The sequence below is a fragment of the Macrosteles quadrilineatus genome, unplaced genomic scaffold (assembly GCF_028750875.1).
Source record: "Macrosteles quadrilineatus isolate MER2022 unplaced genomic scaffold, UCM_ALF_1.0 Scaffold_3__2_contigs__length_128488019, whole genome shotgun sequence".
NCBI lineage: Eukaryota > Metazoa > Arthropoda > Insecta > Hemiptera > Cicadellidae > Macrosteles > Macrosteles quadrilineatus.
In genome coordinates, this window is record NW_026542596.1 from 122,665,293 (window position 1) to 122,687,821 (window position 22,529).

Below are 22,529 nucleotides of genomic sequence, written 5' to 3' on the forward strand. Positions count from 1 at the left end.
GTATTAGTTGCTTCTGATGTGTCAATGAAATACAATTGTAAAATAATGAGTAAATCAATAACACAACATATTAACAAATGGAAACGTGCACACGTTTTGGCCTGAGCCCGGAGAACGACGAATCAGAGCTTAAATCATACAGCCAAACAATGCAGATCATTTCCCTGAGTTTAAAATTGAAGATTTGTTTTGTAATCTTACGAATTCTGTTATAGTTTCCATTTTGAGAACCACATGTAAAGGTTAAATTATTATTAATTATTATGAAGGCAACTCCCCATTTCGCGGTAGTAAGTCAGAAATATATCTATATGAATTTGTCCCTGAATTTTAAGACAGTAAGGCCCATTTCCCGGAATCTCTTTTTGTGTAGCGGAAAGCGACGCAAAAGCCATTGCACTGTTGTATTGCCTTATGTTTTTTATGAAGTTCGAATCATGTTTCCAAAAACAGTTCTTTTAGTTCGTCATTATTTGTGGTTGTGGCATGTCTATTGTGGCAACATGCGTTGAAATATCCATTTATGGCCTCCTCTGCGAAGTGAAATGCGCCACAATGCATGCAAGTGCTTTAAGAGGACCTAGATTGTGAGAAACAACACTCAACTCATTTTCCAGCGTTCTTCTAAAGACAGGTTGTAAAACAGCTTCTGGATTTCTTTCACAGTTAGGCCCTACATGACGTTCACTTTTGCATTTCTTAAGTCTGTTGAATTCCTGGACACTCTTCCACGTCTTGCAGATCTTCCCCTACCCTGTCTAGTTACTTCACTCATTATAAAAACAGAAAACAAAAAAATTAAACACAATTCATTTTGAAACATTATTTACCAACATTGACTTTCGGAATAAATGTAAACATTGCAAATAAATAAGTAACAGCTGATAGAATGCAGACGTTTTTCAGTCCCCATGCATTTCTTATGGTGGATATTTTACGTTATATCTCGTTTTCTGGTAATTTTATGGGAATTCTGCTATTTTTCCCAAGTCCCTGGGGTCAAGACCTTTGATTTAAGACCTCTCCCACTTTTCTGCGACTTACCAGACGTCCACAATTTTCTGGTAAAAATTTGGTCTTACAGAATTATATAGACGAGATGCATTTTGTCATGTATGAAACTTCACTTCGTTCATTCAATAATTTGCATTTATCCTTTTTATTAAGACTCGTGTACAGAGCCTCGATTTGTACTGTGGTTGAATTAATTTTGGTCTAAACTATTTTAAACTGTGGTCTAATTATCTCTACTAATCTTACTTATTTACTATAATCAATGACAAAATAAGAGTAAATAAAATAACCTCATAGTTCCATAGTTTATATTTAACCAGCTGTTAGTTAAAACAAATTAAATATTGCTCTAAAACAAATCGAAGATTACAAAGATTGCTTTAAAAAATAATTTGAACATCCTAGTATTTTACTATGTATATTTAATAAATCTGTCATCCTCTTGCAGAAGAATTAAACGTATCAATGATTAGGATTACACATAGTATAAATAAGTCAACCCTGAGTATGTCTTTACATTTTTATCCAAATGCTGAATTTGTGACACAAAAGCTGAATGTTTACAGCTGTTATGTTAAGCAAATTATTTTATGCCAAAAGCTAGTTTTGAAGGTATTTACTCAGGGGAGGTATAGAAGAGGCTACGATGACAGCTGAGATCTTCTTATTAGCTGAGGGAACGCCATTACCGTAACAAAACGTTCAACAGCCATCGGCCTCGGTGGTCTATTGGTTAGCGTGCCGGGCTGTTATACTGTACGTCCCGGGATCGAATCCCGCTGGTAGCGTTAACTTTTTGTCCAAGATTTTTTTATTATCAGCAAGTTTGGTTGGTTTGGTTTGGATATTACAGTTTAATTTTATTATTAAGTCATTATACAATTTTAATTGAGCAATTTCTAGTTTTATTTAATAAACAGAATTATTTTTCCGATTACTAAACTTTTGTTATATTATTTCTTTATCAGCAAGTTTGGTTAGTTCGGTTAGGTTATGATAGTTTAATTTTATAATTAAAAAATAGTAAAATTGAATTTGAGGCATTTATAATTTTATTTTATGAACAGAACTATTTTTGCGATTAGTAAACCTTCATTGCCAAAGTGCTCTCTACTACAGCGCTGTTCGCGGAGGAATTTTGAACTAAATGCCTCATTTGTACCTCCCCTAAGTCAGACCCAGTTTTGAATCTTAGCGTCGGCTGCTAGACTTTTTAAAAATTAAAACTTAATTTTAACTTAAAATTATGGCTTCGACATTCCCTAGTTCTCAAAATTATCTTTCTTTCAACACAAAAATCATGAAAATCCGTCGAGTGGTTGATTTAGAATCGTGAAATAAAAAAACACTGTTTCGTTTTAATATTATAGATTATTATAGTAAACCTTCATTTGATTATTTCATTATCAGCACGTTTGGTTAATTTGGTTAGGTTATGACAGTTAAATTTAATAATTGAAAAATTTTTAAGATTAATTTTATAATTTTTATTAATTTTATAACTAACCAGGCCTAATAGTGAAGTAAAAATTGCGCGCTGTGGAGGAATTTTGAACTAAACTATGATGTCATCGTTGCCTCATTTGTACCTCCCTTAAGTCAGACCCGTCAGTCAATGTAGGATTGATATTACAGGATATCTGCTCGTAGATATCTATAGTACCATTGACTTTATATAGTACTGAATATACTGTGTACAATATTTTTAGGTTATTCTATCTAAACATTATATAAATATCTACTGTGAAACTTTTAATATCTATTAAATATCTTAACAGACATTTAACAGATTTCTTAGATAAGAAATTTTTTAAATATATTTAACTAGCTGTACCCGCGGGCTTTGCCCCGCTTAACTTAGCGGGGTAAGTATACACAAGTAAGTATACAAGTAAGTAACTTTATAAGTGAGCTCGTTCGCATGTCTCAATCACGTCCTGGTTGAAGTTCGTTCGCTACGCTCACTCACTTTTAGGTTGGAGCTCGTTCGCTGCGCTCACTTGCCTTCAGGTTAGCACGTTCGCTACGCTAACTCGCCTCCAGGTTGAAGTTCGTTCGCTACGCTCACTCACCTTTTGGTTGCAAATTAGCTGTTGTCATAAATGTAAAAGAAATAATAGTGCTGCACCCTGTTGGTAATCCTTGTAACTTTAGTGCTATTGAACATCATAGAACAGAACCATAGACTAACCAACGAGTATGTCTTATCTATGACAGAACCAACTTGTTTAATTGGAACAGCTGTTAAGATTCATTAATCCCATTTAAATATGAGTACTCATAAGGTTAACATGGGAAACTCCAGAGCCACTGGGGCGGAGCCCGAGAGTCCGATCAGAATAAAAACAGCTTAGTTTTCCTATTTAATGCCTAAAGAATCAGTGTACCAAATTTCAGCCTCCTAGGTAAATGGGAAGTAAGAGAATTAGTGATGAGTGAGTGAGTGAGTCAGTGAGGGCTTTGCCATAGATTACATGTAGATATCTTTAGACATATTTCAACCACTTTGAATATTAAATGAATATCTGGTGCTGACGGATCGACGGATGTACCACGAATACTAGAAAAATACCGGTATGGATCATAAACAATAAACAAATGACGTTGTTGGCTCGAATCCTATACTAAATAGCATTGAATTGAACCTTTGACTATTACAACTTCTGTATCCAATAGCCAATGATTGAACATATGTTTTGGCAGTTCCGCAAGCAATGTTAAATCATGTTTATTTTCGGGCCAAAAACGTAATTTGTCCATGTTTATGATATATCTTATCTTACTTATATTATAAATGTGAAAGTTTGTGTGTTTGTTTGTTTGTTTGTTTGTTTGAAGTTCAATCACGCATAAACCACTGGACGGATTGGGCTGAAATTTGGCATGATGATAGCTTACATTCCCGATTAACATATAGGCATATTCTTATCTCAAAAATCCTTTCGGGCTCCGCCCCAGTGGCTCTGTAATTCCCCATTTTGTTAACCTTATGAGTATTCATATTTAAAGGGAATTAAAGAATTTAGTCAGCTGTTTCAACTAAAAAAGTTGGTTCTATGATATGGAAAAGCATTAAAAAGTTATAAGATTTACCAACAGGGTGCAGCACTATATTTTTTTTTGCATTTATGAAAACAGCTAATTTGAACTAAGCAGCAACAAAAAACTGTGATTCGCAATGAGAACTGTCAAAGTAGGATTGTTTACAGTTATGTATATGTTTTTCATTTCATGAATAATTTGTGATATTTTGCGAATTGATAATTTATTTTTCTCTATTGTTTAGGTAAAATGGTAGAACAATATGGCTATGGTAGATGTGTAATACTATAGAATACTGTAAATTTAAAAAAAGCAAATTTTATCAAACTGTGTCCTCCACCCATTGCAATTGTAAAGCTTGAGTATAACTACTGCAATAAGCATTTTATACATATTCCAACCCCGTACGAAGGACGGGTACTCTGCTAGTGTTTATATATATTTATGTTTATGTTTCCATACCGGTATTTTCTAGTATCCGTGGGATGTACCAACCGATAACATCATCGAGAAAACATCGTTGTTTTTTTTAGTTTTTCGTCTGCTCTCTCTACTGACACCTGCAACAACTAATTATTAACCTAAAACTAATACAATTCAATTCACTAGGCTAATAGGCCTAGCCTACTAATTCAGATTCAGCCATGGAAAACATTTTGTGAATTTCGTCTATCCTTATCCTAACGTAAACGTGACGTGAATCAATTGTGAAACCTAGGCCTAACCTGAAAATTGATAACATTTTTAAGATTAAAAGATTCATATTAGCATAGGCCTAGCCCAGTAGGTGAATTAGTAAAATGTAAATTCTAAATTCTAATGTAAATTAAGTTAGAATTGGGTAAATTCAAATTTGTTCAACAGGTGAGTCAATGGATACTTTTATTTCGTTTCAATAAGTGAAGTCTAGGATAATAACTTATTCCTAGGATTATCAATTTAACATTAAAAAAATTCGGTTTGTGATTGTGGTGTTTCATACTAAACATATACTTATTGAATCTCCAATCTCCCCCATTAAGTTAGCCTATCTGTTAAATAGAGGGCACGTCAAATTGAAAAACAAAAATTTGGAGAGCGGGTCATCATTAGGGATGACAACGACACGGTTAATATGCATTTTAGGGTTTGCACGCGATTTTTGAAATTTTTTTTTTCAATCTACTCGAAATTTAACGCTGATTCCGAAAATGACGTTCTTTTTCCGCGGAAAACGACCATAACGCGGAAAAACGACCAAAACGACCAAAAACTCTTTTTTTACCAAAACACGTCATGTGGGTACTCAAATTAACCGGAATATTTAGCAGATCACGACTATGCAAGAATTTTTTGGATCCGAGGTCAAATAAGCGAGATATTCACGAAAACGTGATACTATCAGCAATAACTCCAACTCACTAGGGGACAGGTGGGAATTTGGGGTTTTGGGTGGGGGAGACATCTAACGTGGTTTATCGTTGTAATTTAATGTGTAAAAAATAATGGGTAATTAGTCGGGAGAATTATGGGAGATATGCTTGAAATTGGGAAATTTTTCAGTACCAACCTATTCATTGGTTGTAGTAGCACTGCCATGTTGCTCGTTAGGTTAGGTTAGGTTAGGTTAGGTTGGTTAGGTTAGGTTAGGTTAGGTTGGTTAGGTTAGGTTAGGTTAGGTTGGTTAGGTTAGTTTGGTTAGGTTAGGTTGGTTAGGTTAGGTTAGGTTGGTGTGGTTGGTTAGGTTAGGTTTGGTTAGGTTGGTTAGGTTAGGTTAGGTTGGTTAGGTTGGTTAGGTTAGGTTGGTTAGGTTATTTTGGTTAGGTTAGGTTAGGTTAGGTTGGTTAGGTTAGGTTAGATTGATTAGGTTAGGTTAGGTTAGATTGATTAGGTTAGGTTAGGTTGGTTAGGTTAGGTTGGTTAGGTTAGGTTAGGTTGATTAGGTTAGGTTGGTTAGGTTAGGTTAGGTTAGATTGATTAGGTTAGGTTAGATTGATTAGGTTAGGTTAGGTTAGGTTGATTAGGTTAGGTTAGGTCAGTTTGGTTAGGTTAGGTTGGTTAGGTTAGGTTAGGTTGGTTAGGTTAGGTTAGGTTGGTTAGGTTAGGTTAGGTTGGTTAGGTTGGTTAGGTTAAGTTAGGTTATGCATAGTATCATCCCTTTTACCTGTTAAATTAAAACATAAACAATTATAATAAAATAATGACCAGCTGATCCTGATCAGCTGGTATTTTAACACAGACAAAAGTTAGAGCAAAAATCCAAAATAGCATCGCATATTTACGTGAAAATCTCGCTTATTTGACCTCGGATCCAAAAAATTCTTGCATAGTCGTGATCTGCTTAATATTACGGTTAATTTGAGTACCCACATGACGTGTTTTGGTAAAAAAAGTTTTTGGTCGTTTTGGTCGTTTTTCCGCGTTATGGTCGTTTTCCGCGGAAAAAGAATGTCATTTTCGGAATCAGCGTTAAATTTCGAGTAGAATGAAAAAAAAAATTTCAAAAATCGCGTGTCTCTTAGTAAAACAAAATATAAGTCTTAACTGATTGTTCTTCAACATGAGTGCTGCGGCTGAAATCTTTTACAAAAATTTTAATTGATATTTGGCAGCATTTAGAATAAGCCCTAAGCACATCAACAATGTAGGTAGTACCCAACTTAACGAAGTTTTAGTCATCTTATTTCCACTGATTCTAACTTAAGTTACTATGGTCTAAGTCTAGGCCAGATTAAAATATTTTTGGAGCAACATTATTGGGTACAGTATCTTAACTGGGCTACTCAAATATTGATTGAAACTATCAATTTGATTAGTAGGCCTTCATGCGTTTTTTCACCATCAGCAAGTTTGGTTGGTTAGGTTAGGTTATGATAGTTTAATTTTATTATAATAGATATATTTTAAAATATCGATTATTAATCAATATTTTCAATTCTATAACTTAGTTTCAATCAAAATTAGCGTAGCCCAGTTAAGAAACTGTAACTTACCCACATTATTTAAGACTAACTTAATATTTTAATTTTCTTTAGGCCTTAGGCTAAGGCTGTAACGAATACAAGCATGTTGGGTAGAGAGCAACAATATCAACTTTAAGACAGTTGTCCAAAAATCGATATTAACAACAACATCTGTAACCCATCAAGATCGATAGAATAATTAAGGTTGATGCTTTGAAAACATCAGCTAGGCCTATTTATCCATAGTCATCATAGAGCGCGTTCTGGGAACATGCACCGGTGCACCGGTGTTGCCCCGGTGCAAAAACTGTGTCGTTCTGGGAGACCGGTGAGTTAACCTAGCAGACAGCTATTTCCTCTTTTTCCTCCACCGGTGCAAGATTTATGCACCGGAGAAATTGTACGGTGCATAATACACCGGCGGCCTCTGATTGGTCAGTTTCTTTGACAACAGCTTGCAGCCACGGTAAGATGGCGGGTCCACCGAATAATTTTTATTAGTTTTATAGGTTATGTTGCGTAATGAGTGAATAATTTATTCTATGAGGGGGTTAAATTACATATTAAGTGAATAATTTTCAAATAATTTATTCTGTGAGGACAAGTTTGTTTGGTTTAAATATTATCAAGTAAATAATAGGTGAATGTGTAAATTATAATCCGATGTGTACCGTAAACCGGTGAATAACCGTTCTGGGATACCAAGACTTTTGCCCCGGGGCGGTACCGGTGAATAAGTCACCGGTTAATCTGCACTGGTGCACCGGTACATGTTCCCAGAACGCGCCCATATACAGGGTGTCCCGGAACTCTCTACCAATATTTTAGGGCATTGTTCCTGGGTAAGAAACATATCTAAATATCATATTTAAATTGTCCGGAAGTCCTTAGTTACTCAGATAGCCGCCATTTTGTTTTTTTCACTTATTAATTTTTTTCTGAAAATTGGTTAAACATACGAAGTTGAAACTTTGCACAAACATTTATGACAACTAGACAAAGCTACAAACAAATTATGAAGATTTTTCAAATTCATAAAACAAAATGGCGGCTGTTTAAAATTTTGTTTCTTAAATTACTCGAAAACCGTTGATTTTACAAAAATTTTACAAGAATAACTTTTTTAAGGAGATTTTATAACAAATCGATCGACACCTTAATCTTTAAGATCGGACGAGTATTAACTGAGATATGGCAGTTTTAGTGATACGTGACCGCTGGATATAAGTTGCAGCGCCTGCTGAAAGCGCTTTACAGGAATTTTGTACACACTATCCCGTTTTTAGCTAACCCGTCTTTTTATCAGGATCAGGAAATTTTATAATTTTAAATGGGGTTGCTTTGTAGCCTTTATTTTAAAGGGTTTTTGTATCAGGCTTTTTCGTAAAATCTTCTGATTTTTTAAGCAAATTTCCCATATAGGGAATAAGCTATTACCGTAGTACTCATGGTAAGACCTGGACAGATTTTTTTTATCGTTTTGAGGTCCCTAGAGGACATAAACACCATCCGTTCAAATTCATATATATTATATGTGTCCGTTAGCACAATAACTCAAGAGCAAAAATTATCCTGATCCAAAAATGATATGAGTTTCAGCATAATCGGACTATGGGAATGGGGGTTTACGGGGGGGGGGGGGGGGGGGGGGGGTTATGGAGTAAAAATAGGGTTTTCCCATTTTTGATCCAAAAAGCATAAAATTTAGCAATTTCTTTCCAAACCATTTTGTAGAGCTTAAAAAACAAATCATTTTGTATATTGAAGCGTTGTTATGCGCCTAATGGTTACGGAGAAAATTCCAAAAAATTGTGAATTTAAAATTCCCATGTTATTCTTATGGAGAATAAGTAAACTGTTGTAGTTTGCCTGTTTATGAACACATTTTTGTCTAATTTGGAAAATGAATTTATTGCTTTCTCAACTATTAACTATTAACAAAAAAAAAAAAACAGTTTTACCCTCCCTGATGCAGCAAATCTAAGTACTTGTTAAACTAATTTTATTTAAATAGGGAATACATGTTATATTTTTAAGTAGGTAGACATTTTAGTGTAAATCCAATCAGGCAAATGGAAATTCTCCTAATCTGCAGGTTTGCTGCGGCGGGGGTATTTTGTTGATTCGATCGTATACTTAGTTGATGGATACTTATCTTGGTGGGGATTAAAAGGGGGTTGAATATCGGTTCCACACTAAGTCTTGCTGTGCCACCTACAGTTGTTATAGCGTTTTCCCCATAGGTAAATTCTCAAAAAACAAAACGAATCCAGTAAGTTACACTAAGCAAAAACAACAATCAGACAGACTGTGATACTACAAGTGACAGGGTGTGTGTAAATATTTTTGTAAAGATGCCACACAAGGTGGCGAAACTCAATTAATAATCTTACTAATATTATAAATGTGAAAGTTTGTGTGTTTGTTTGTTTGTGTGTTTGAAGTTCAATCACGCATTAATTACTGGATGGATTGGGCTCAAATTTGGCATGATGATAGCTCACATTCCCGATTATTTTTATCTCAAAAATCCTTTCAGGCTCCGCCCCATTGGCTCTGTAGTTCCCCATGTTAACCTAATGAGTACTCATATTTAAATGGAATTAAAGAATTTAGTCAGCTGTTTCAACTAAAAAGGTTGGTTCTATGATATGCAAAGGCATTAAAAGTTATAAGATTTACCAACATGATGCAGCAGCACTATTATTTTTTTTTTTTTATTTATGAAAACAGCTAATTTGAACTAAGCAGCAACAAAAAACTGTGATACACAATGAGAACTGTCTGTTTACAGTTATGTTTAGGTTTTTAACTTCACGAATAATTTGTGATATTTTGTGAATCTTTAATAATTTATTTTTTTCTATTGTTTGGGTGAAGTGGTAGAACATTATGGCTATGGTAGATGTGTAATACTATAGTATACCGTAAATTTAAAGAAGCAAATTTTATCATACTTTGTCCTCCCTCATTGCAAACGCTAAGCTTGAGTATAACTGTACTAAGCATTTTATACTTATATGCCACTCCCGTACGAAGGACGGGTACTCTGCTAGTCAAGAATATTTATTGATTTTGATCCATGTAGTACAGACATTGGCATAGTCAATAAACTAAATAACCTATAAATACATAAGATACTAACAATAATTACAAATACTTACAAACGCTAATTTAACAGTAACTAACTTATACATAGAGATGAACAATAACAGTCAATAACATCATAGGGTGATCAACGTAGGGTGACACAAACATCTTACCTACCTATCCAAGAACACAACACAGGCAACAAAAAAAGTAAATCCAATATAATTCAAGTTCTTAAAACTGGTATAACAATGTAGTGTTCTGTTTCAATGAACCTTTACCTGTATTTTAGGATTTTTTGAGAGGATAGCAGGCTTACCAGAATGGGAAAGAGTCCAAACTGGCACAGGAAAAACAAAACTTTACAACTATATACACAAAACATTAGAAAATTTCACTGTCACTGACAGCATTTTCAACTAAGGAAGAGAGAGTTTTCTACATGTCCAAAATGGACATGTTCAAGACCATTTTGGACATGTAGAAAACTCTCTCTTCCTTAGTTAAAAATGCTGTCAGTGACAGTGAAATATTCTAATGTTTTGTGTATATAGTTGTAAAGTTTTGTGTTTCCTGTGCCAGTTTGGACTCTTTCCCATTCAGGTAAGCCTGCTATCCTCTCAAAAAATCCTAAAAACCTAGGCCCTTTTGCTCTATGCTACACCCTTTACCTGTATTTGTATCCTGAGGCACTAACCTATTTTCTAGAGTGTATTCTAATAATTGTAGAGTCCGGTTATAACTTGTTGATTCAGCTAAACATTTTTTTCCAGAAACAAACAATGGTTGTGTGCAAGTATTTCATGGATGGCTATTGTAAGTATGGTGTAAGGTGCAAGTTTGACCACGTTGAACCTTATAGAGGGTACGATTCGTCAAGAAGTGCAGATTATTCTTCCGAAAGACCTCAAGGTACTTGTATAGCTGTCGCCAGAATTTTACCTCTGAGCAAAACTGACCTCACTATGACTTAGTTAACTGAGCGTGCTTAAGTTCGTTGGAATTTTACACCCTTTGGAAGTCTAATAAAAATAAATATTTTAAATAGACGGAGCGTGATAAATTAGATAAGTGTTAATGATGGATAGTAAAATTGATGCAATAAAAAAGATAAAATTCAAGAGATGGTTTAATGAACATGATTTTCTAAGAACTTACAAAATGTAAACAAAAAGGTAAATAGAGTATTAACAATATAATAAAACATATGATTTGTGCACAAAAGGCAGGCAGAACATAGTAATCAGAGAGAACTTCTAACATACTCCCCCCCAAATTGCAACAGGAAACTGGGCAATTTTATTCTGTTACAGGAAGAGGGCACAATTTTGCTATTGGTCTTTTGAGTATTCCAGTAGCTGTCTTCAGTGTTACCACGCGAATGAGATTGTCGAGCCCAGGATGAACTTCTATGACTTTTGCTAAAGGCCATTTTGATGGAGGATATTGTTCGTCAGTAATAAGGACTACTGATCCTACTTTAAGTTGTGTGTTTGGAAATCTCCATTTATAAATTGTCTGCAGTTGCTGAAGATATTCCCTTGACCATCTTTTCCAGAAACTTTGTAACATTTGCTGCAACAACTGCCATCTTGAAAGTCTATTTGTTGGTACTTCCTTGAATACATTGAGACCAGATGTTCGAGAATTCCCTAGATATTCAGCAGACTCCTTTAGAGGAAGTTTCACAACATACCTTCCAGTTTCAGTCCTAGAGTGCGTTGATTGAAAGTGTTCTTCACACGTTTGATTTTCAGGAGATAAAACCTGAACTGGATCTTTGGAAAAATCCTCCTGTTCCCAAAACTTCTGAAGTAAATCATCTACTTTGTTCTCCAGTAGGCAATGATACATTGATGATTTATTGTCATTGATGAAAAATCCGCATGGCCCAGATAACACCCAACCAAAGATGGTTGATTGAGCAATAGGAGTTAAGGCGGACCCTTGATAAGTCCAGGAAGAATGATACTTCCATAAACATCAGTTCCAAGTATCAAATCTACAGACCCAGGGGTCATGAAATCTTGATCAGCTAGTTGAAGCTTCTTGATATGATACCAGTTAGATTTACCTGGTGTCATAGTAGGTAACTTAGCAGTGAGTTTTGGCAGAATATGAGCTGTTAACGGACAGATGAATTTGTCATTAGATGGACTCCCAATGTTAAGGGACACTACTCCACGAGTAGTTGATGTTTGATTTCCTCTGATACCGATAAGAGAGAGTGAGGATGAGGAGCGTTCAATATGAAGAGTCTGCACTAGATGCTCGCTGATGAAGGAAATTTCAGAGCCTTGGTCGATTAGAGCTCTACACACAATGTTGTTACCTTTCAGGCCGATTACTCTAACTTGAGCAGTAGCTAAAAGAACTGTGTGTCGATTTCCAGTGGGGAGAGAGTGATTTGAGGAAACTTGTGGTGTGTTTGATGATTTTCTTTCCGAATTTAGTGGATTTGGTGTTTGATAAGTGGATTTGATTTGACTAGATGTATCAAAAGATTTACTGACAGCGTCATGAATCATTGTATGGTGGCGATTACCACATTTCACACATGATTTTTGGGATCGGCATTCTTTGATTAAGTGAGGGCCAAGACAGTTGAAACATAACCTTTTACTTGATAAGAAGTCCTTACGTTGAACAGGTGTTTTAGCGGGAAACTCTTTGCAATATACTATGTAATGAGCATGACTTCAAAGTTTACACATACCTTTTTCTTTAGATTCTGCTACCAAAGCTGCATTTATCTTAGGATTGTGCTGAGGTTTACCTTGATGTTTTGATTGATTCACCATTCCACTCGAGTGAAACACTTCCCTGGCTTCAATATTCTCTAAAGCCCGTACACGTCCTTCGATGAAGGTCTGTAGGTCTTGCAGCGATGATGGTTCTGTTGATACGCCTTGGTGAAGCTCCCATGCCTCATGTGTATCAGGATCTAGACGATGAACAGTCAGATATACTAAGATGTGATCCCATTGATCGATCTGCGAGCCAAGAGATTTAAGTGAGCCCAAACTCTCATTTACAGTTGAGATCAGATGATTGAGACCTTTGGCAGATTTTTGTTTTAAAGGTTGGATATTGAAAATGTCATCTAGATGTTTGTTAATCAAGACCCGTTTGTTTTCAAACCTAGCTACTAGTTTTTCCCAAGCTGGAATAAAGTTTTCCCCAGTGATTTGAAAACTAGATATCAACTGAGCAGCCTCGCCTACCAAGCTATTTTTGAGGTAATGTAATCTTGTTACATCAGTTAAGTAAGGATTAGAAATTACTAAAGAATCGAAAAGATCGCTAAACGGTTTCCAGGATTGATAATCTCCTGCAAACTGTGGCAAAGATAATTGAGGCAATTTTGGTCTGAGAAAAGAGTTGGATTTACTACTTCCTGTAATACTTGCATTTTGGAGAGATGACGTTGAGACTAAGTCAAGGAGGTCAAGCATTTCTGATTTGTTGATGAGGTAAGCTTCTTTTCCGCGGCTGTAGTGGTCTTCATAACCCATTGGCGCCGACTTACGAGCGTTACTCGTACGGCCGCTGCAGGCCCGGCGGCCGACTTACGAGAGCCGCTCGTGTCACCGCTAGGCAGCGCCATTTTTTATTTAGTTATTATTATTTTTCGCCCTTTTTGTTTCTTCTTAATGTTTATAAATATATTGCTTCTTGATTTGTGTATTTACTCATTTATTTTAGCGAATAACAAACAATTTTGTGTTGCAATGGAAACCACATATCACCAAAAATCAGCTGCGGTAAGGTAAACAAACATTTTTTTTTAAATGTTATTACTTATAAAAGTACACAACTTTTGATTTTTCTACGTAGGGAATCGATTGACCTTTATAATAGTAGTGTTATTTGGTGTCTGGATTAATCTTGGAATTTGTACCATATCAAGTTTAGGTACTTTCAAAATATTGTTTTTAAAATTTTTATTTTTATAATCTTTATATATATATATATTTTTTGTTTAAAACTTTGACTATCCAATTACCACTTTTCTGTAGACAATTTTACTGTGAACAAAATGGTGAAAGAATTATTAATTTATTACCTAAGGTTTTCTTTCTATAGCAGTTAGAGTAAAAGTCTACAAATTCGGTAAAATTAATTGCCGCCAGAGGGTGCTGCAGGTAGCGCATTAATTCCTTCCCCAATGGGTTAAGATAGTCAAGATTTTCCAGCAATTCGGTCTTTGATTCACAGATCCTCTCGTGATCTTTGTCAATTTTTTTCCAATCTGCTTCCAAAACTTCAAGTCTTGTTTGTAGTTGAGCCTTAGTTATAGTAGATGTATCTTTATTTTTGAAAAAGTTTGAAGCATTTTCCAGGTGTTGTAGTCTTGATTTTTGGAGTTTGATTTTTGATTCCAGTGATGCCATGATGATTATGAATTTTCAAATTTAGGTAGACATAAAAGAAATTTTGATAAATAAAATCTCAGTGATATAGATACAAGTGTTTTGATATGCTGTTGTTCCGGCTCGATTTAGGACCACTAATGTTAATGATGGATAGTAAAATTGATGCAATAAAAAAGATAAAATTCAAGAGATGGTTTAATGAACATGATTTTCTAAGAACTGACAAAATGTAAACAAAAAGGTAAATAGAGTATTAACAATATAATAAAACATATGATTTGTGCACAAAAGGCAGGCAGAACATAGTAATCAGAGAGAACTTCTAACAGATTAGCAATAAAAGCCTGAATTTTACATTCACCCCCTGCCCATATAAGGTTTCAGAAAAATTAAATGAACGACCTAGAATTTTGTTTCTAGAATTTAACCCCTGGAAATTTACCTCCGGAATTTCACCCCCTACGTTAACTTATCAGAAATGTACTCACATAGACATAGACATATTTTATTTACACAAAACGTTCTTTATAAAGCACAGTAATTCATACATAAGAATAGGTGTTTTGTCAAATAGACAATAGACAATGATCTTTATTTACATGTTTGTTGAGAACAGTACATGCGTCAGAATAATAACTAAAATTTGATGATTTAATATGTTGTTAAAGCTGGTTGTCAAGGAATTCTTTTCCTGAGTAAAATGGCCTTTCTTGCAGCCATGTTGTTAATTGGTTCTTGAAACGGTGAGTTGGTTCATTTCTAAGTTGTTCTGGTAGGTTGTTCGGTTGTTGAAATACAGGGCCTCTTTGTAGGATGGCTTCTTTTCGAAGAGACTTAGATGGTGAGGTGGTATTACAAAGTTTGAGGCGTTTTGTGTATTGTGATGGTGAATGTCTCTGTTTCTTGTTTGATTTGTGGAGATGGCATGGAGAATTGCCTCACAGATGTAAAGTGATGTCAGTGTGAGGATTTTTAGTTCCTTGAATGCACCACGACTGCTTTCTTGATATTGAAGGCCTGCTAGACATCTTATAGCTATTTTTTGGTGGATAAGGACTCTTTTTAGGTAGTTGTTTGGTGTACTCCCCCAGACCACCAGACCATACCTGAGGTGTGACTCGACCAGGGCATGGTAGGCTGTTTTTGCGGTGTCCAGACCACCAACCTGCTTCATTCGCCTGATGACATGAATGCCAGAGCGGAGCTTCTTGCAGAGTTGGTCAATGTGCTGTTTCCATGTCAGTTTTGAATCCATGATAATGCCGAGATATTTGGTACTATTTTGTGCTTCTATCCCAGGGATTAATATGTTTATGTCTTTATTTTTAGTAGAGTAGTTCAGCTGAACAGTTTTCTTTTCATTTAGAGCCAATTCGTTTACTGTGCAATATTGTTTAGTCATGTTGAAGGTTATATTGATGTTTCGGTTTAAAGTTTCTGTTGATTTGTCAGTTAGTGTGATGACAGTGTCATCTGCATACATTGTGGTTTGGCAGTATTCTTGTATCTGGTCTGGTAGGTCATTTGTGAGGAGGAGGAACAGGGCTGGTCCGAGAAGTGATCCCTGTGGTACTCCTCTCCGTATAGGGACAGTTTCGGAATGTATTTTATGGCGAGTGTTTTTTTCTACATGCTGAATCTCAACTAGTTGCTGTCTGCCATTAAGATAGCTGTGGAACCATTGTTTAGACTTTCCCTCAATACCGAGAGCTCCCAATTTTTTAAGAAGTGTCTTGTGGTTAAGGCAGTCAAAGGCCTTGCTAAAGTCCAGAAACAGACTTGTGACTGAGGAGCCGTCTTCTAGTTGTTCTATCATGTGCTCGGTGAGCTGTATTAAGGCAGTGGAAGTGGATCTTCCTTTAAGGAAGCCAGGGGTGCCTATCCCCCCTAGACTCATGACGCACCCCCCCCCCCCCAATTGAGCAACATCCCCCCCACAACCATAAATGAGGTACACAACAAATGAGAAACATTATTCCCCCGCCCAGCATTATTTTTACAACTAAAAGAAGTTTTATTAATTGTTTTAGATATTGAAAATTCAAACCCAGTTAATCTATATGAATAAAGTTATAGTTTTGTCTGTACAGAATTATACATCTATTTTGGGTTATTTTTACGTTTTATACATGGAAGAAGTTGAAACATGTCTTATCTCAATGTATGTCCGTCTGTCACGGCCCAGAAGGCATTTTACGCAGCCTACTCTAAAGTAAACTAGAGTACAGATTAAGATTCTAATCGTTTAATTGTATTCACAGGATTGGTGAGAGCGTGCTTAGCCATTAAAATATGGCCTCACCATTTTGGAAATAAAATAACGGACGATCAAAAACCCAATTTTGTGTGATTTTTCTAGTTTTTTTTTCTTCCATGTTTACTACATACGTCATTTATGAAATACTAATAACCTGTTAAGAGAACACGTCATATATGAAATTACGAACAGCTGTTTTGATAAAGATTCCTTTTCCACTGTTCATTAGTCTCAAGTCAACAATCAATGACAAATTAATGTTCAAGTCAGCTTACATCACAATAGTAACTATTAAATATCACTAGACAAAATAGCTCAGCCCGTGTCAAACTACAATAATTGGAGTGTCGAACTATCAAAGGTGTACCGTATAAAGCTATTTAGAAGTTATTATACATTCTTTTTTACTCACATATTCTCTTTTATGCTATGTTTCTTTTTTTTTATTATTCAACTTATTCAGAACCTTTTCACTACATTATTGGTAAACATGTATCTTGTTACTACTGTATTCTACAATTGATCAGTAGCAATAAGTGACAAAATGTAACTGTCAAATGCCTAATATTTCCAGGAACTTCAATATTGAAAGCTGCCACCTCTTCGTTTGGCCACTCTCAACAGAGTTATGACCAAACTCACCAGCATAGCTTCAGTCAACATAGCTTCTCTTCTCCGCATTCCTACAATCAAACTCCTCAACATGCGTTCACTAATCCTCAGAAACCTTCAGGAATTAAATACAACGTTCAGGAAATCATGTGAGTAGCTGAATCTATACTGGTTAGCATTTGTAAATTTATATCTAGATCCTTAGCAATATGGGAGTGGCCCTGAATTGAAAGAGAATAGAGGAGAATTGAAAGTCTGATTATAAAATTCCAACAAAAGTAAAAATTGTAATCGTGGGGATGTCTTTTTTTACATAGATATTTAGACTCACAAAAAATAGGATTTATAAAACTTCATTGACCAAGAGTATTGTTAGTTCTGGATAATAACAACTGGATCGGCGGGGTCGCCAGCAGAGGCTGCATTCTAGGCATTGAAGGGGCACGGTGGACAAAAGCGCCCTGCATTGTCATTCCAAATGTTAGGTGTATTACTCCTTACAGTAGACTCCCGCTTATCCGGACTCCTCGGGACGTAGGCCAGTCCGGGTAACGTTTTTTCCGGTTAACCCGACGTCCCCAAAAACTCGTTAAAACGGACCGATTAAATGTATACTGTATACAGTATTTGCCTTAAATTTAGGAGAGTGTTGTATTTAGACACGTCTCAAACCTGGTCTCAAACACACTGGTCTCAAATCTTTCCCACGAGAACAGTCGTTTCAGTACCACCCACTTCCTGCCGATCTAGTTCAGTTTAACCGGTGTGATGATAAAAATTGTCTGGTTAAAGTTTTAGTTCGAGTTTAGTTCGGTTAAACCGATGTCCGGTTAAGAGGTGTCCGGATTAGAGGGAGTCTACTGTATTAACAGGTTTTAAGAGAATACTTCTGTCAAATCATTTATCTTCTTGACTGCCCAATAACAATTGGTGTACTGTATATATAATAAACTCCTTTACCACTAATTATTCAGGTTCCATTTCGTGATTCACAAGATAATAATATCCATAATCTAGATTTTGTCAGTAAAATTTGTGAAAACCTGAATTAACTATACAATCACTTATTTTGTGTGATAAGAAAAAAAAATATATAAAAATCATTAATTGCAAAATCAGTGTTTTTATTAGCATAATTGCCTTAAAACATTTGCTAAAACCCTCACACAGATTACCGTACATGTTATAAAATAAAATTGTCATTGTAAATTGTTGGCCTAAACCTAAGTTGAATTTATTTTTCCTTTTTGCCGTTTCCCTCTTTGCAAGATGATGTGACAATATCTATAAATAAAATCAGAGTTTTGTCTGTACATTGCTTAGAATCATAAATGTTTCGGTTATGTTTTCGTTTCATACGATAGGAAAGCCAAAACTTGTGTTATCTGAATTTCTGTCTGTCTGTCTGTGATGCTCAAGATGGCATTTTACGCTCTCTTCTCCGGGAAAATGACAAAGCAGATCATGATGAAACTATTTTGATGTATTCTCTACATTCTTTAGAAGGTATCAGGGTGTCCACATTCTGGAAAGTCAGGGATAGTCATGGAAAGTCATAGAAAAAAATTCTGGTCATTGAAAGTCCTGGAAATAGGCAAAAATTCATGGAAAGTCATGGAAATCCCCAATGATGAGAGTGGATTTGAGGGGACCATTCAATGCTCTAGTCGGCCTTAACCCCGACTATTGTAGCATTTTTCAAGATTTTTCACAAATGTTTGACAATTCATTTTTTTACAGTTGTGTTAGTTTATGAGTTTTGAGTCTGTATTAGTTCATTGTTGTACATATTGTACTCCATTGTTATCTATATAGCCCAGGCAAATTAGACATATGCTCCCCAAAAAATTGTCTAAAGCTGGAAAGTGTTTTAATACCTTTTGGGGGTCCCAAATAAGACTCCTGTGAGTTTGCGACGGATTCTGACGTCTGCTTAAGTTTTGGGAGTCGAAAAACTATGAAAATTTTGCACTTTTTTCAGTTTTTCGCTTATAACTCCTAAATAACGAATCCTAAGGAAAATGTTGTTCAAAGGTGTCTTTTAGTGCATTAAATTCCGCGTATATTGATGTTAAATGCGTCGAAATCGGCAGAGCCGTTTAGCCGCTGTAGCTTTTCAAAGTTGGGATATTTTCATCAACATGGCCAAAAGGTTGATTATTTGACCAGTTTTCGCATTACAACTCCTAAACGACGCATGCTATACAAAAATGCACCTGTAGTTTGGAAAAACACAAAATTCGGCGTAGAATTATGATAATAAATTACTAGATAGTGGTTTATTCCATGGTTATCATCCAGAGGTTCATCCAAGAATGTGTGAAGGGAAGGGTAGCAAGACCCCCTAAGTAATTTTAAATCTAATATTGTTATCTGGGGTTACAAAAATTCTAGGATTCGTCCTAAGCTCCCATTTATACGATCCCATCTATGGACACTCCAAAATGGTGTTAAGCGATTCTAATATATAATAAGATATTACAACGAGAAAGATTTGATTAAATATAGCAAAAATGTTATTTTTAGCTTAATAAGCAAAATATGGTAGTGGGACAGATGTACATAGTTTTACTATTCTCATCATTGGAATCTTAAGAATTCATGCTTTGCTCTTATTGGTCTTGCCACAAATGGTGACATTCGGTACCATCCATCTTTTTCGTCAGATATAGAATTGAGATAATCGTGCCCCTTGCAAGTCTTTCAGACAGTAGTGCATTATATCCCTGCATTTCAAAAGGAGCAAGATAATGTAAACCTTTTTTAACATGTACACGATAGTCGAGATAGGTAGACGGAGTTGAGAAGTTCTTGTCAAACCGGTGGATTAACCGTAGTGATGGGAGTTAACCCATTGGCGTTAATTTTCCATACCTATCTCTCTGAATTAAGTACACTTTTAAATTAGCTCTAAAGGATTGGTGTATGAGCAGCCCCTTTTGTTAGAATCAATGTCGAAATTAGTTGAAAGTGTCTTCTAGAAGAGACCAACCCTCACTTGATTTGGATATTTTCTGCTCCCAACCATGTATAGGGCCAACCTACTTCTGCAACTTCGCCAAGCGTTGTAACCCGTCAGAACACAGTGAGATCTACATTGATTGGAGTAAACAGCATGAGTAGTTTTAGGCTACATGAATAGGTTTTCGACTTTTCTACATCACGCTTTCTTCATCAAACTGCGCTAGTGGGTGCGGACCTATTTTTAATCCAAAGTATGATTCAAAAATGAGGCTTGGATTTAATGTGGAATATCACGTGCTGACTGAGGGGAGCAAATTCTTCTTTAATATTTGCTGGTGCCATCACCACTTCCTTTTATTCTGCACAGTTTATGGTCATTATAGGCTTGCCTATTTACGATTTTCTTGCAAGCTGTGCCTTTTCATTATGCTTTATACATATCTCGCGTTGATGCTATCATATGGGATAACTGCTGAGCTGATTGACATGAACGAACTATTTTCAGTAAATGGGTCGTGACACTGAAACCATTTGATGAATTTCTTTTTGATCCCACCGTATCCGTGGAGTGAGGTGATCCCACAATATCCCTTAATTTGATGGGTAGCATTCACTGCAATGGGCCTGCCAGCGAACCATCGGGCTAGATCCCCATCATTGATTCCCCTATCTCGGAAAAGCTCTCTACAGTAATATGAATCATAAATCATAAATCTTTATTGGTCATTAAATAACATATGTTACAATAGACCTCGTTAGTAAAAAAAGGTGCCAAAAAGGGCCATAGATTCTAGATAGTATAACATGGAATCTTCACTAAATATAACAAAGACAACAAGAAAATAAATAGTTAAAAATCATTTTAAAAAAACAGAACTATATACAGAAACAAAAAGTAAGGTACTTAAACAAAGTGATTGAAAGACTAGGTAACAGTTGACTAGGGACTAAGTAAGAACTAGATAACAATTTTACCATAACAATTATGTTCTGCAAAAAATTCATTCAAACTGTAAAAAGGGTGGTCAGCAAGCCAAACCATCAACTTTTGTTTTAGCCGAGTACAAGGAATGTCAGGTATTTCACTTGCAAAACAATTTACTATTTTTAGATGTTGCTCTCATGAGCACTTACTTGTTCATAGGCCATGCTGCAGGATCCATGACGTCACACTAGTGGATAGATTCACTGCCATATCTCCTATGTTTTTGGTAATTAGGCTGGTTGTTTGCCAGATTTCAATGGTAAGATTTTAAACTTCAGAAACTTGACGAGCATCTGATCTAGTGTTAACAATCAATAGCGGTTAAATGGTGAAGCTGATCTTAATGAATTAGAAAACATTCTACGCAGACGTTTATGCTCTACAGGAAACTACTACAGGAACATTTTTTTATAGCATGCGTTAGGAGATGTAAGCCAAAAACTGAAATATGAATATAGGGATAGATCGTATATAATGGGTGGTTGGGATATGAATCCTAGAATTTTCGGAAACTCAGACAACAATATTGGACTTAAAATTACATAGGGTGTCTTACTCTCATCACACCTTATTAGATAAACCTCTGGATGACCATCATGGAATAAACCACTATCTAATCATTCATAATCCATTTAAGGACAGGATCTATGTTGTTACCAATTTTAGTAAAATTTCCCAACTTTAACTTTAATACTTTTTTCAATGAAATGACGACCAAACGAAGTAAGTAACAATCAATTGCCGTTATTAATTAATAAAAAAAACATTATACGCAGAATTTTGTGTTTTCCAAACTACAGGTGCATTTTTGTATAGCATGCGTCGTTTAGGAGTTGTAATGCGAAAACTGGTCAAATAATCAACCTTTTGGCCATGTTGATGAAAATATCCCAACTTTGAAAAGCTACAGCGGCTAAACGGCTCTGCCGATTTCGACGTATTTAACATCAATAGACGCGGAATTTAATGCACTAAAAAACACCTTTGAACAACATTTTCCTTAGGATTCGTTATTTAGGAGTTATAAGCGAAAAACTGAAAAAAGTGCAAAATTTTCATAGTTTTTCGACTCCCAAAACTTAAGCAGACGTCAGAATCCGTCGCAAACTCACAGGAGTCTTATTTGGGACCCCCAAAAGGTATTAAAACACTTTCCAGCTTTAGACGATTTTTTGGGGAGCACACCCTAAATTTGATCTAATTTGCCTGGACTAATACTATTATATACTATTATATAAAAATCTAAT

General features: G+C 35.5%; 1 protein-coding gene across 1 annotated transcript in view; it reads left to right on the forward strand.

The window, feature by feature from the left end:
- Window positions 1-4,660: 4,660 nt before the first annotated feature.
- Window positions 4,661-22,529, forward strand: part of LOC128989802 (nucleoporin NUP42-like) — a 36,246-nt gene continuing 18,377 nt past the window's right edge. The window contains exons 1-3 of the mRNA XM_054411855.1: window positions 4,661-4,920; window positions 10,862-11,000; window positions 17,296-17,482. Coding sequence (XP_054267830.1) covers window positions 10,871-11,000; window positions 17,296-17,482 — 317 coding nt within the window. The 5' untranslated portion in view covers window positions 4,661-4,920; window positions 10,862-10,870. The remainder of the gene's footprint in view (window positions 4,921-10,861; window positions 11,001-17,295; window positions 17,483-22,529) is intronic.